At 38.1% G+C, this 14,025-nt stretch overlaps 1 protein-coding gene across 5 annotated transcripts in view; it reads left to right on the top strand.

The window, feature by feature from the left end:
• CFAP221 (cilia and flagella associated protein 221) overlaps positions 1-14,025 on the top strand; it is a 144,611-nt gene that overhangs the window by 107,168 nt on the left and 23,418 nt on the right. For all 5 annotated transcript variants that reach the window (XM_007494060.3, XM_056793753.1, XM_007494059.3 and 2 more), the window contains exons 22-24: positions 1,244-1,336; positions 9,388-9,483; positions 13,576-13,685. In XM_007494060.3, coding sequence (XP_007494122.2) covers positions 1,244-1,336; positions 9,388-9,483; positions 13,576-13,672 — 286 coding nt within the window. In that variant the 3' untranslated portion in view covers positions 13,673-13,685. The remainder of the gene's footprint in view (positions 1-1,243; positions 1,337-9,387; positions 9,484-13,575; positions 13,686-14,025) is intronic.

Raw genomic sequence — 14,025 nt, 5'->3', positions numbered from 1 at the left:
AACTGAAGCCTAGAACTTAGGGATCCTGATTTACAGACCTGTTGCCCTTTCTTTGATACTGTACTTCCTCAGAAATAATATTCCTCCTTTACCTTGTGAAGTAATAAAAGGCTTTGGATACTATCTCCATTTCTAGATTTCTCTGTGTGTAGTCATTTATTACAGGACCTAGACCTCTGACAAAGGAGGTGGTTTTTAGCATAAAAAAATAGAAGGTAAAGAAAAATTACCCCAAAGACATACATGTGGGCTTGTCTCTATATGTGTGCTTTTACTGCTGGAGCTCCCTCCTGTGCATACAATCTGTCTTATGGCAGCAACATGCTGCAGTAGCAAGAGTAGAGAAATGGGAGGAATAAGAATTCGGACAGTGTAACAGATGTCACTGGAGTATGGACTTGTAGTTAGGACACCTGAGATTTTAAGACCAATCCCTCTACTTATTAGGTGTGTGACCTCTCTCAGCCTTAGTTTCCTCATCTGTTAAATGGGAGTGATAATGCAGATATCCCTTCCACATCACAGGGGTTAAAGGTGCTGCACCCCTATGCCCTCCCTTTGTACCAGAGAAGAAAACTGAATTTTTTTCTTTCATGGGGTGTTTACTGTGTTTATTACTAAAAGATAAAATACATTGATACTATATAATACTATGCATATATTTTACGTACTTCTGAGTTTCTTAATTTTTCTATGTCATCTACTGGCCTTCATATATCATTTGCAACTCCCAAAAACCTCCCCGAAAATCCCCATTTTATTTCTTATGCCAACTCACAATGCATCATGGAAAAACTTGATATGGAAGAAATACCTTTACTAGCAGGGTTTCTCATCTGTAAAATGGGGGTGATAATACCTGTAGTGTAATATCTCATAGGATGATCTTGAGAAAAGCATTGTGTAAAGAAGGATCAGCAATGGTCCTTTCAAACCCCAGGTAAGCAGCAACTCATTTGGCCATTCAGAGCTCAAAAATTCTGTGGTTTCATGTTTCAAAGTTGTGGAAAGGTTTCAAAGCTAGCAGTGTGTCAGGCCCATTATTTCCTGAAAAATTCTCCTGGGAAAGCTCTGGTAATTTGTCCATTTTAGAGGGAGGAACCTGTCTAGAACTGTCTCTGTGGTGAAAAAAAAACTATGTATGTGTTTCAGAGAAAATGAAATCATGGGCCAGAAACTATTCATCATGTCATTTTCCTTTTCTCTTTTGGATTCTAACCCTCTAATTTCTCATTTTTCCCAGCCGCGACCCCTACAATGAGGATATGCTGCCAAGCAATGTGCCCGCAGTTCTCAGTGAATTAAGAGAAGAAGACAGGGCAGAAATAATTGAGCAGTAGGTTTTCTTAAACTTTGCAATGTGTTTGGTTTTTTTATCCCCTAAAAATGTAAGGTATTGTGAGATATACAAAAGAAGAGTAAGACTAGAGTCTCATCTTCCAAAAAGCTACTTTCTAAATGAAGCTATGAAACTAGCATACAAGAAATATTAGCAAATACTATAAGTTAGCGTAAAAGTGTTCTAGAAGATGGGTGCTGCGGTAGAGAGAGCATTGGGCCTAGAGTCAGGAAGACCTGACTTTGAATCCAGCTTTAGACACACTTAACTGTGTGACCCTAGGCAAGTCACTTAACCTCTGTTTGCCTTAATCCACTAGAGAAGAAAATGGCAAATCACTCCAGTGTCTGCCAAGAAAAACTCCATGGGCAGAAGGATCCATAGAGTTGTGAAGAGTTGGACATGGCTGAATGACTGAACAAAAACAATAATTGCGATAAATTATGTGGTTCAAATTCAATATCCTTTGAGGTCCCATCTATAGAACAAATAAATCTTTTTATGGCTATGAATAATTTAGGTGTATGACCTCTCTCAGCCTTAGTTTCCTCATCTGTTAAATGGGAGTGATAATGCAGATATCCCTTCCACATCACAGAGGTTAAAGGTGCTGCACCCCTGTGCCCACCCTTTGTACCAGAGAAGAAGACTGAAAGGTCCCATCTATAGAACAAATAAATATTTTTTATGGCTATGAATAATTTAGGCATTCAGGGCAGATCAGCTCTAATAAAGCCAGCCAGACAAGGTTTCCCTGTGAAGGAGACAGGATTTAAGCAGGACTTTTAAACAAGGAATGTTAATTTAATAAGCGTTAGGAAGTTTGACTACTTGTGGCCAACAGTCGGAAAAAATTACGCATGAATCTCTGCCCCATTTTTCTGAAACCTTACTAAGATTTGATGAACAAGGATCCATCAATGGACAATATCTATATACAAAACAGGATATCCACTCTTGTCTGAGAGATTGGTTTTCTCTTTTTATTCTCAACAAAGTTATTATAGAATGGCACCGAGTCTTTGGAACTTCCATCTAATTTAGGGAGAAGGAAATTAATCCTTTCATGTGTATTTAAGTTGACTGGTTTGTTTATATCCTATTTTACACCAAGCAATGATGAAAAAAGTAATTTAGGAGATCTTCATGTCTGGCTAGCTAAAGAAATACAAACTACTGTGCGTATATGTATTTATATGCAGAACTTTATATTTATTTCAAAGGAAAAAAGATAAAAGGCTACAATCTATAATATTTGAAGAACTGGAAAAGATGAAAGATATGATTGCATTATGGGTCTTGTTAGCTTTCATGAAACCTTGAGAGAGCCTTAAATGAAGATATCCAATTCCTGTCGCCAAGAAATTTAACAAACTGCCCCACAGAGGAATTAACATGCACTATACTTTTAAGAGGTTTCAAAATAGCTTTGATGAAAGTGAAAACATTATCTACTACACTGAGTGTTAGATATAAGTACAAGACAGAAGGAAAATTATGACTTCAGTCTATATTTTAGGAATAGATGATTTCTTGGTACAACTTAAAACAGAGTTAGCCTTAAGTGCTGTAATTTCAGTAGTACTAGGAAAACCTAGGAAAAGCTTAGTGGCACAGTGGAATAGAGCACAGGGCCTGGAATCAGGAAGACTCATCTACATGAGTTCAAATTTGGCCTTGTACTTATATATGTGTGACCCTGGGCAAGTCACTTTACCCTGTTTGCCTCAGTTCCTCATCTGTAAAATGAAATGGCAGACAACTCCAGTATCTTTGTCAAGAAAACACCAAAAAATTATGCCCAAAGGGCTTTAAATGACTGCCTGACCTTTGATCCAGTCATAGATGGGGTTTATACCCCAAAGAGATAATAAGGAAAAAGACATGTACAAGAATATTCATAGCTGCACTCTTTGTGGTGGCAAAAAATTGGAAAATGAGGGGATGTCCTTCAATTGGGGAATGGCTGAACAAATTGTGGTATATGTTGGTGATATAATACTATTGTGCTAAAAGGAATAATGAACTGGAGGAAGCCCATGTGACCTGGAAAGACTTCCAAGAACTGATGCAGAGTGAAAGGAGCAGAACCAGAAGAACATTGTATACAGAAACTGATACGCTGTGGTACAATTGAATCTAATGGACAGCTCTACTGGCAGCAATGCAGTGATACAGGACAATTCTCAGGGACTTATGAGAAAGAATGCTATCCACATCTAGAGAAAGAACTGTGGGAGTAGAAACACAAAAGAAAAACATTTCCTTGATTACATGGTTCAATGGGGATATGATTGAGGATGTAGACTCTAAACGATCACTCTACTGCAAATAATAATATGGAAATAGATCTTGATCAATGATACATGTAAAACCCAGTTGAATTGCTCATTGGCTACAGGAGGGGGGAGGGAGGAGGGGAGAGAAAGAATATGAACCATGTGACCATGGAAAAAATATTCTAAATTAATTAAATAAATAAATTTTAAAAAATAAAAAGGCCAAGAAATAAAAAAAAGAAAAAGAAAACACCAAAAACAGGGGTAATGGAAAACTCAGACAACTGAACAACCACAACCAACAGGAAAACCATAGTATTCCTTCATACCTCAAAAAATATGTCTCTTAATTTCTTGATAATGCCTAAAATGTCATCATTAGAGATTTATTCTTTTGGCTTAAAATTGTATTCCCTGTTAAATCTCCATGACCCCAGTGGGAAAATATTTTAATCCTATCAGTCATTTACACTTCAATATGAATAGTTTGTTAAATGAAAGAATTTTAAGGTTTTTCCTATTTCCAAAACTGTTACTGATTAGAAGGGGTTAGTTTGAGAATCTGTTTGGACACAGTAAATAAAAGGTGACCTGCATTCATGTCCCATTGGCTAGCTAGTAACCCTGGTTGTCACTTAAATTTCTTAGGGTTTTTTTTTTTTTAAACCCTTACCTTCTGCCTTGTGTGACAAGGAAATCACTTTAAAAGACTGATATATATTAATTTAAGGTCGCCAAGGAATTCAGCTATGTAATTCCTAAATGAAAACTCAAGTCAGCAGTCAACCTTTTATGGAGTTTAATTACAAACAGGATGAAGAAAGGTATTAGAGATAGAGAGAGAGAGGGAAAAAGAAAGGGGAGAGAAGGGAATAGGGCTTAAATACCCCTTCTATTAGGCTGGGCCAAAAGGCCCAAGCCCTTAGATAGCTGAGGCAAAGAAAGGAGATCAGTCCCTATTACTCACGTGACCAAAATGGAGAAACAGTCTCAGGGGCCTCCACCTCCAGCTTCCTTCAGAGCAGCTTCCTTCAGAGCCAGCACAACCTCTCAGAGCCAAAACCTCTCCAACCAACCACCAGAGCCAAAACTCTCCAACCAACCCTCCCCAGTACTCAGACCCCTCTATCTTTAAGGAAACCATCCAAGTTCCCTCCCCTCAGTTCTCACATCTACCAATCACTGTCCATGTCTTCCCTGTGCCAATGGTGGCTCTACCTTAACCCAGGCCCGCCCAGAGGTCTGTGGCTTTGCACATGTCTGTTGAAGATCATATTCTCAAATAATTAAATCTTGATCCTTTGCTACAGCCCTTCCTAAATCCTGTTACCCTGAGTAGGGTAGAGATTGGAATAATTAAATTTTGATCTATGCTGTAGCCCTTCCTAAATCCTGTTAGGACTGAGTAGGGTGGAGATTGCAATTTCCAAGACCTGGTTCTGTCACTCCAAGCATCTCCATTGTATCAATTCTAAAATCAATCATGACTCAAAGAACTTCCTGTTCTATGCTTAAGCATAGGTCAAAGCCCTTTCCATTGTTCAGCAAAAGGTTTCTGTCCTAAAGTAATCTTAAGAAGGGAGGAGGAGGAACCTCCCATGCCAATGGGGTTCACATTCCAATAGAGTTCCCATTATCAATAGGAAATTTTTCAAGTATGAAATTTCCCAATGGTGAAATTTCCAACATTTATAAGTCTAAGAAATTTTAAGGTTTACACTTGGAACCAATACAGTTTTAAGGGCTAGGCATTAGGGATTAAGTGACGTGACACAGGGTCACACAACTAGGAAGTTGATCAGATTTGAATCCAGAACCCCGTCTTTAGGCCTGACTCAAATCTCCTGAGTTAGCCAGCTGCCCCCTACATTTCTTAGTTATTGAGACAACCATCTTGAGGCTATAAATTACAGAGCAAGCAATGATCTATATTGGTAGTGGAAGTTTCCTCATTGGGAGCACTCTATGTTGTTATTGCTCAGTCATTTTTCAGTGGTATCAACTCTTCATGAGTCCATTTGGGGATTTCATGGCAAAGCTACTAAAGTGGCTTTCCATTTCTTTCTCCAGCTCACTTTACAGATGAGGAAACTGAGGCCAACAGGGTTAAACAAATTTCTCAGGGTGATATAGCTATTAAGTGTCTGAGGCCACATTTGAACTCAGGAAGGTGAGTCTTCCTACCTCCAGGCCCAGTGTATCACCTAGTTACTGAAATTACAGGTTCAATCCAAAAAATAAAAATCATCTCTTTTAAGTTTAAAGCATGTGAAAATGGGTAAGAGAAGAAAAAGGAAAGACTGAGGTTGCTAAAACCAAACATTCTAATTTCCTAATTTAGCTGAGATCTGAACAGCAAAACAATTTCTTTATTACTCCTCCATATTTCCTTTAAATTTGAGTAAGTGGCATATATGGAGAGTTTGACCTCCGATCACTATTTAGGAAACTTGCTTAGTCTCTTATCTTATATTTACTTCTGGCATTAAACACAGACTGGCCTTACAAGTCATGACATTGCCTAGAAATTATTAACTGAAAACATTCTGTAGTTCTTTCAACTGAAGGACAACTCTTTATATCCATTTGAAAAAACGATTCTACCTTGTTTCATCCCAGGAATCAGTGTATTTGTTAATAATGTTCACATTACAAATAGGTTCCATGTTGTAACTTAATTGTGTCACAATTTTCACAATGTTATAAATGTCTTAATATGTTAAGGCGCAGTGTCCCACCCCCTGGCTCTTTGGGATTCTTGATAATTAACCCTAATCAACTCAGGTAACCAGCCAGCATTTCCTCGGTAATTTCTCCATGTTTTGACAACACTATACTATACAATCAAGAGAGCAAGAAAGAATTTCTGGTTTATCATGTCCCTGGTGAAAAGCAGACAGGGGAACAAAGCTCTGCTTTAAAAAATAGCTTCAAATTGGATCTTCTGTGTGCCCAGTTATATTAGCCCAGGAAAATAGTAGTCAATGTAATAATACTTTCTGAGTACTCAAGAAATATCAGGATATTTCTGGATTTTCTTCCATAATTCTGCATTTTCTTCTCCAAACATCTTGCCAAGCTCAAAAGATCTTTAAATACATATTAGATCCCAATATAATCAATAGTAAAAAAGCTAAGCATCGAATAAGTTTAAGTCCCTTTAAATCCTTACCAGCACAAGAAAGATACAGAATTATAGGAGTAAAAGAAAACCAGTAACTGATTTTGAGTACTTACTGTGGTCCAGGCACTGTTCTAGGCATTGTTACACCTAGAACTTTTTGGTCCCAATTACTGACTAGGAATGGCAGTTAGCCAGAGGCCACCCTGGAGTCAGCAAACCTGGCTTCAAATGCCATCTATAATACTACCTATTTGTGTGACTTTGGACAAGCTATTTGACTTCATTGATTTATTAATCTACAAAATTAGCAGGATACGGTGGTTCATTGGAAAGAGAGCTAGACCTAGAGATCGGGGTTCAACTCTGGCCTCAGGCATTTCCTAGCTGTGTGACCCTGGGCAAGTTACAACCCCAATTGCCTAGTCCTTACCTCTTTTCTGCTTTGGAACCAATATTTAGTACCAATTATAAGACAGAAGCTTAGGGAAGAAAAGAAAAGGAAAGGAAAAAAGGAAAAGAAAAAAGAGAAGAGAAGAGGAAAGAGAAGAAAAGAAGAGAAGAGGAAAGAGAAGAAAACAAAACAAAACAAAACAAAACAAAACAAAACAAAGAAAAGAAAAGAAAAGAAAGTTGGACTCTAGCTTCGTCGTTTCTCTATGCCTTGATTCCTCTTCCAGTCCAACGTGCCCTTCCTGTGGCCACCCACAAAAGGGCTCCCCAGGTCCTCTCCAATATTCTATTCCTTTTCAAGGTCAAGGGCCACCCCCTAGAATTTGAGAAATGCTGACAGAATCCTGTCTCTGACAGGGGAGGTCTCCTCTAATATGTATTTACGTTTGTCATTTTGTTATTGTTATTGGTGGTGGTCGTGGTGATGTATTTGCTGTTACATATTAGGCTGTGGCATTTCTAACTAATTAGAGGAGGGTTCCACAGAAGTTGGCAGTAGACACATACTATATTCACATCCATTTTGTATGACAGTTTGGTGGGATCTTCCTGGCTATAGCACTGAATCTTGGGGGTATTGACTGCCAGCCCCATATTATAATTACCACAGGAAGTCATATGGGCCAAAACACTTCATGATAACCCTTACAGCTATTGATCTGATCTGTAGAGATCACAGAATTATGAGTGAGAAATCATGGAGACCCGAATGTTCACCATCATCAATACCCAATGCAGACACATTGTTGATAGCTTGGGAAGCAACACTAGCAAGGATATGCAGCTGTCGCTCACCACCAAAGGAGCATATCCAGTTGTTGAATATTGTTGCATACTTCATAACTAGTAAATTCATTTTTAAAAGCTGTTACATTATTTGTAGCTTTGTGATGTGCCCAAGGATCATGTGTAAATTTATAAGAAGGAAAGAGAAGGGAATAAGCATTTTTATAGCATCTCACATATATATATATATATATATATATATATATATATATATATATTCCAGGCACTATGCTAAGTTCTTCACAAATATTGCATTGAAATAATATTCTCATTAGAATAAATCATGTTCTCGTTTCTGGGGCTACTTCTTTGCACCAAGAGCCATTCTTAGAGAGGTTTTAGAACTGTACATTAAAAGCATGGCTGACAGCAGATGTAGTATATATCTCGCTATATTATTCATTTATATTATTATTCAATGAACATTCTTCTTGTTATTGTTGAGTCAGTCATGTCCAACTCTTCATGACTCCATTTGGGTTTGTTTTGGGTTTGTGGGGCAAATATACTAGAGAGGTTTGCCATTTCCTTCTCCAGATCATTTTACAGATGAGGAAATTGAGGCAAACAGGATTGCGTGGCATGTCCAGGATCACACAGCTTGTAAGTGTCTGAGGCCAGATTTGAACTCCGGGAAATGTCTTCTTGATTTCATGCCAGGTATTCAACCCACTGTGGCACCTAGTATTCTATCCCAGGTTTAAGGCAGTGAACTATTGTAAAAGCACCTGCTATAGTCATTTTAAAGCTGACTTATTTAAAAACTAAAACTTAGTTATCTGCAGCTTTCATTTTGATAGGCAAAAATCAGTTCTCTCTCCTCTCAAACTGTTCTGATTCTTCAGAGGCACAGCTGAAATCCCCATCCCTCTATTAAACCTTTCCTGATCAGGATTTCCTTAAACTCTCTCTTCTATACACTTTTAGTGCTTAGAGCCTATAAAGTCCATAGGGGGCCTGGCAATTACTGCCTTCTTTTGTTAGTTTGATTCTTTTGTGTTTCTGTCTCACCTCCAACTATATATAATTAGTACCTCTTGACAAAAGAGAATGTATTTTGTTACACTGGCTTGTAGGAGACATTCAATAAATACTCACCAATTAATTTTGTTAATTTGAAGAGAAAGGCATCAGAGGTGGAAAACTTGTTTGAAGTTGGAATAAATGCTGAAAATATTTCTGGCCAAAACCCATTTTCACTCAACAACTTGTCTAAAATGTCATGCTTTCATTGTTGTAACTAGCTATTTCAACCATGAATTTCTGGATGGATATATTCATTAATTATGTACCCATTACAGGTCTAATGTACTTATTACAGTACAGTGCCTACATGACTAAATTTATTCATTTTATTGTCTTTTAGTAGAAGGGAAAAAAGGTACCAACTGAACATTATTTCTTTTTAGGGAGCCTGGCGATCAGCCCCCTGATAATGTATTAACCCCAGAAATGCTCAGAGCTGAGTTTGTTATACTAGAAGACAAAGTCATAAGAGAAGACAAGTAAGTATGTGTATGTGCATCTATATATGTGTGCTGATGGAGTGTTAAGAAATGGTATCGAACAAACCTAAATTGGGGCAGAGGCAGCTAGATGACACTGGGTAGAGAGATAGACTTGGAAATGGGAGGTCCTGGGTTCAAATTTGACCTCTGAAACTTGCTAGTGTGTGACCCTGGGTCAGTCACTTAACCCTGATCGCCTAGCCTTTACCACTCTTCTAAGACAGAAGGTAAAAGTTAAAAAAACAAACCCTACATTGTGGAACAGTTCAGAACTGTTAGATATGAATTTAGATACAACATGAGATGGACCCAGAATTGAGCAGGAAGAAGAGAACAAGCTAAACTGAATTTGGCAAATGATTAAGTGCTTTCAGTGAACCCACTTTGACACACATAGAAAACCTGCCTTTGGGGGAGGGCATGAAATTGTCCCACTGATAATATATCACTCCCAGTGGTGCTGAGACCCAAGTTAATGGTTATATGGAAAAGGGTCAAACACGTGGCCAGAGTGCTGTCAAATCAGATTAAAATGTAATTGGAAAATAATTGACAAAAATGCAATAAAACATATATAATGCTAACATGTGGTTTTCTAAGCCAATATATGGCCTGCCGAGACCTTTAGGTACAGCTTGATATACCCCATATTTATTTGATTTGACCCCACCGACCTGAATCGTTGGAAGGAATACCTGTATGAGCGACATCCATTCCGTATCTATACCAAGGCATCAGCTCCAAAGTTGAGATATAGGTGTGTCCATTCTTCAAAACATGTGCTTAGGGTTTTTTTACAGATTGAATCATGCTGCTCCGCTTTCTTATAATTTTGGGGATGCTTCATTCCTTACTAATAGCTCTTAACTTCAATTTCTGTCTTGTTATTAATGATTTGAAAACACTTTGATCATGAGTATCATCAAAATGTGCTTTTATAAGATGAAAAATGCTTTTATAATCCAAAGAGTCACACCATAATATATCTAATTTCTAAATCTGGATTTTTATTTATTCTGTTTTAAAGAAGTATCTGACTATAAAACTTTATAAAGACTTTTGCTACAGGTTTTTAAGCCCACTAGTGCTCTAGCAATTACAAATTCTTCATGTCAGATAGGCACTTAAGTATCTCCTATTATCTTCCAAATTTTAACAGTAAAGAAAAGAGAATCTTAAATGTATTGAATTCTTCTGTGCCCCACATCCTCTGAAGTGCATTTGCCCACATATACAAAACATGTTACTAGAGTAATGAGACCTCTCGTTGATTTAGCATTTTAAGACTTTTTTTAAACCCTTACCTTCTATCTTAGTATCAATTCTGAGAATTAGGGTTAAGTTACTTGCCCACAGTCATACAATTAGGAAGTATCTGAGGCCAGATTTGAACACAGGTCCTGCTGACTCCAGATCTGATGCTCTATCCATTATGATACCTCGATGCCCCTAATATTTTAAGATTTATAAATCACTTTCTTTGCAATGTGACTGGTACAGTGTGAATATTATTGTCCTCATTTTACTTATGAGAGAACTGAGGCCTAGAGACCTAAGTGATTTCCCCAAGATCATAATAGTAGAACCAGGATTTGGACCTAGGTCTCTTCCAAGCTCAGCATTCTTACCAGTACACTATGCTTTCTTACATAGCAAGTAATAAAACTATAGCATTTATAGTTTGCAGAAATCCGTTTTAATCCTTTGAGAAGCAAGAAGAATTTCTTAAGGCCAAAGGAATGTTGGGATGCTGGGAGGTAAAAGAGGGAACAGAAAATAGCTCCTAACTTCAAGATCTCATATGCCCCTGGCTATTTTTTAGTGCTGGGCGATATAACTTTTGACCCTCTGATTTGTTTCTTTTATGCACTGAATATGGCAACTTTATTGATGGTACACAAAATAAAACTCTGTGCTCCTCCCCCCTACCACAGGGGTACTTTTGGACACGGTTGTGAATGGGGCATGGAATCCCCAGCATCGAGAAATAGGTTATGGATGAGAACTCTTCAGTGGTGGAATTCTTTTCTTGACTGGGAATCCATGGCTTTCCATTTTAATTCTTGGAGGTCATATAGACCATGAGGCCCACTACATAGTTGCTATAACCGTTTCTCATTGTCATTCCAAGAAATGAGCTTAACAAAATGGTCCTTGAAGGCAATACCAGTGCCAGCATCAAAGGTAGAAGAGTGGGTATTGCTGTTAAAGTCACAGAATACAATCTGGTCCTCTATGTAGCCCAAGATGCCCTACAAGGGTCCCTCTGATGCTTGCTTCATTAGACCTAGAAGCAAAATAAATATTTTTATTCTCATTATTTCCAAAAGTCCAGAAAAAATTCTTCTAGGATAAATCAAGCTTGGCCTAAAAGAGGCAGAGATTTCAAGAAGCTTACTCCACCCCATACAATTTGAAGTATCCTCAGCAATGACACTTCTCCCTAATGATACACTTTTTTTTTCATGCCTATAAACCTGTTTCTGAAACGGCCACCCGTTTGCCTTTGTTGTCTATACCTGTGGAAGGGCATCTGTGCAAAGGACGTCAACTGTAAAACTAAGGTCCCATCCAGTTCTAAATCTATGATCTCACAATCCAGAGGCAGGAAGGTGCCACAGGCTAGTCTGGAGTCAGGGCCAGAAGCACTTTGGCCTCATACCCATTGTCATTCTCTAAGAATGCATCTTAATTCATAGCTTCCTATTTAATCATGCCCAAGCCAAAAATAAGCACCCAGGTACAGTATAGATTATAACTAGTCCACCTGTGGCTTTCCTTTTCTTTCTTTTTTTTTAATAAACCCTTACCTTCCATCTTGGAATCAACACTGTGTATTGGCTCCAAGGCAGATGAGTGGTAAGGGCTAGGCAATGGGAGTTAAGTGACTTGCCCAGGGTCACACAGCTGGGAAGTGTCTGAGGCCATATTTGAACCCAGGACCTCCCATCTCTAGGCCTGGCTCTCATTCCACTGAGCCACCCAGCTGCCCCCTCATCTGTGGCTTTTCTGTGGGCATGTGGCAGTAGATTTCTGGTGATTCTCACTTAGAATATGAAAATTTTGGATATCATTGGTTTACTTTTCTTTCTAAACATTATTCTTCTATCTTGTCACATCAAGACCTTTATAGGTGCATATCTGCTCCAAAGGTCTGGAAAACTGGTTAGATAATGCAGCTGTGTTCTAGGTTTTAACAGAAGTTCAGAATACTCAGAAAAGACCAACATTTACTTTTTTTCAGATTTTTTTCCTTTAAGTTGTAAAATTTTGCTCCTGAAATTGTTCACCCAAAGAACAGGGACAAGTCAGTTCTGGACCAATTTGCCTGTAGCGTTCAATTCTATTGCCACATAACTGCTGATGACCCCATGCTGTTTGAGTTACTTGACCAGGACCTAGTCCCAGGCATGCGTATGTGTAGCATGACCATGAATGAGTCATATGATCTCACTGAGCCCCAGTTTTTTCACCTATGAAATGGAGGTAATAATACTTTTGCTACCTGCCTCATAGGGACGTTGTGAGGAAAGCACTTTGTAAATTCAGTTTTAAAGTATTGTAAGAGTGTAAGCCATCGTCATTGTTATTTGCTTCTCAGCACAGTCAGGGTCGGCTTCCCCCTTGCAGTTCACTTATTCTGGTAAAAACCCAAGTGTAGCTCCAAAATAACCAAAATGTAGGACAAAAATCTCTATGGATGATGAAATCAACAATACCATTAGTCTTGTTTCTAGGGTGGAAGTCAGGGGTAAGGAGAATTGAGGCAGCCCGTGCATTCTCCTCTTAGTAGGTAACTCTTATCCATGGCCTCCCATTAACATTAATCATCCCTTGGAGATTCACCCAAGACCTGGAGACTTTTCTTTAGGTCCTGGAATCTACCATGGTGAGCAGTGCAATTCTCAGGCTGTCTACCTCTTGTCTCTGGATCTCACCATATAATTGGCATATCTCCTTTTCTCATCAGACATGAATTATTATTCATAATAATGTTTTTATGTCATTTCTCAATGCCAAATGATTATTTGTTATTGTCTTTGTTTGTGTGGTTTGTTTTTGTTTGTTGTTGTTTTTCTGCATGTTAAGAGACCAAGCACAGACTGAAAAAATTGGAGAAAAGGTATTTCAGAACGTCCAAAATATGCAGTCAAAATCAAACAATAGAAACCTACTTCTGGAATAAAACTTTCCAAGAGGTCAGTTGCTATCCTTCATTTTCAGTGATACGAATTAGCTTTTCATGACAATTCACTTTGGGGTCTTTGCTCAGCAGAACAAGGTTTTATTTGATAGTATAATATATTGTGTATACTTGTTTGTATAGAGTATGGTTCTTAGGTAGCATGTTTTCTCTAAAATAAAATAAAAGAATGATGCTAAGAACTGAATATCTTATCTAGAGCAGGCAAAAAGACTATTTAGAAATATTTTCTGGTATGTATTTTTTTCTGTTTGCCCATCCTGATAGCAATTCTCCAAGAAATCAGGCTTCCACCATTGGTATGCTGAGCAATACCTTTCATATTTTAGGTGACC

Source organism: Monodelphis domestica, chromosome 4 (assembly GCF_027887165.1).
Source record: "Monodelphis domestica isolate mMonDom1 chromosome 4, mMonDom1.pri, whole genome shotgun sequence".
NCBI lineage: Eukaryota > Metazoa > Chordata > Mammalia > Didelphimorphia > Didelphidae > Monodelphis > Monodelphis domestica.
The sequence above is the reverse complement of the archived record's forward strand: the minus strand, read 5'-3'. Positions and strand labels throughout refer to the sequence as shown.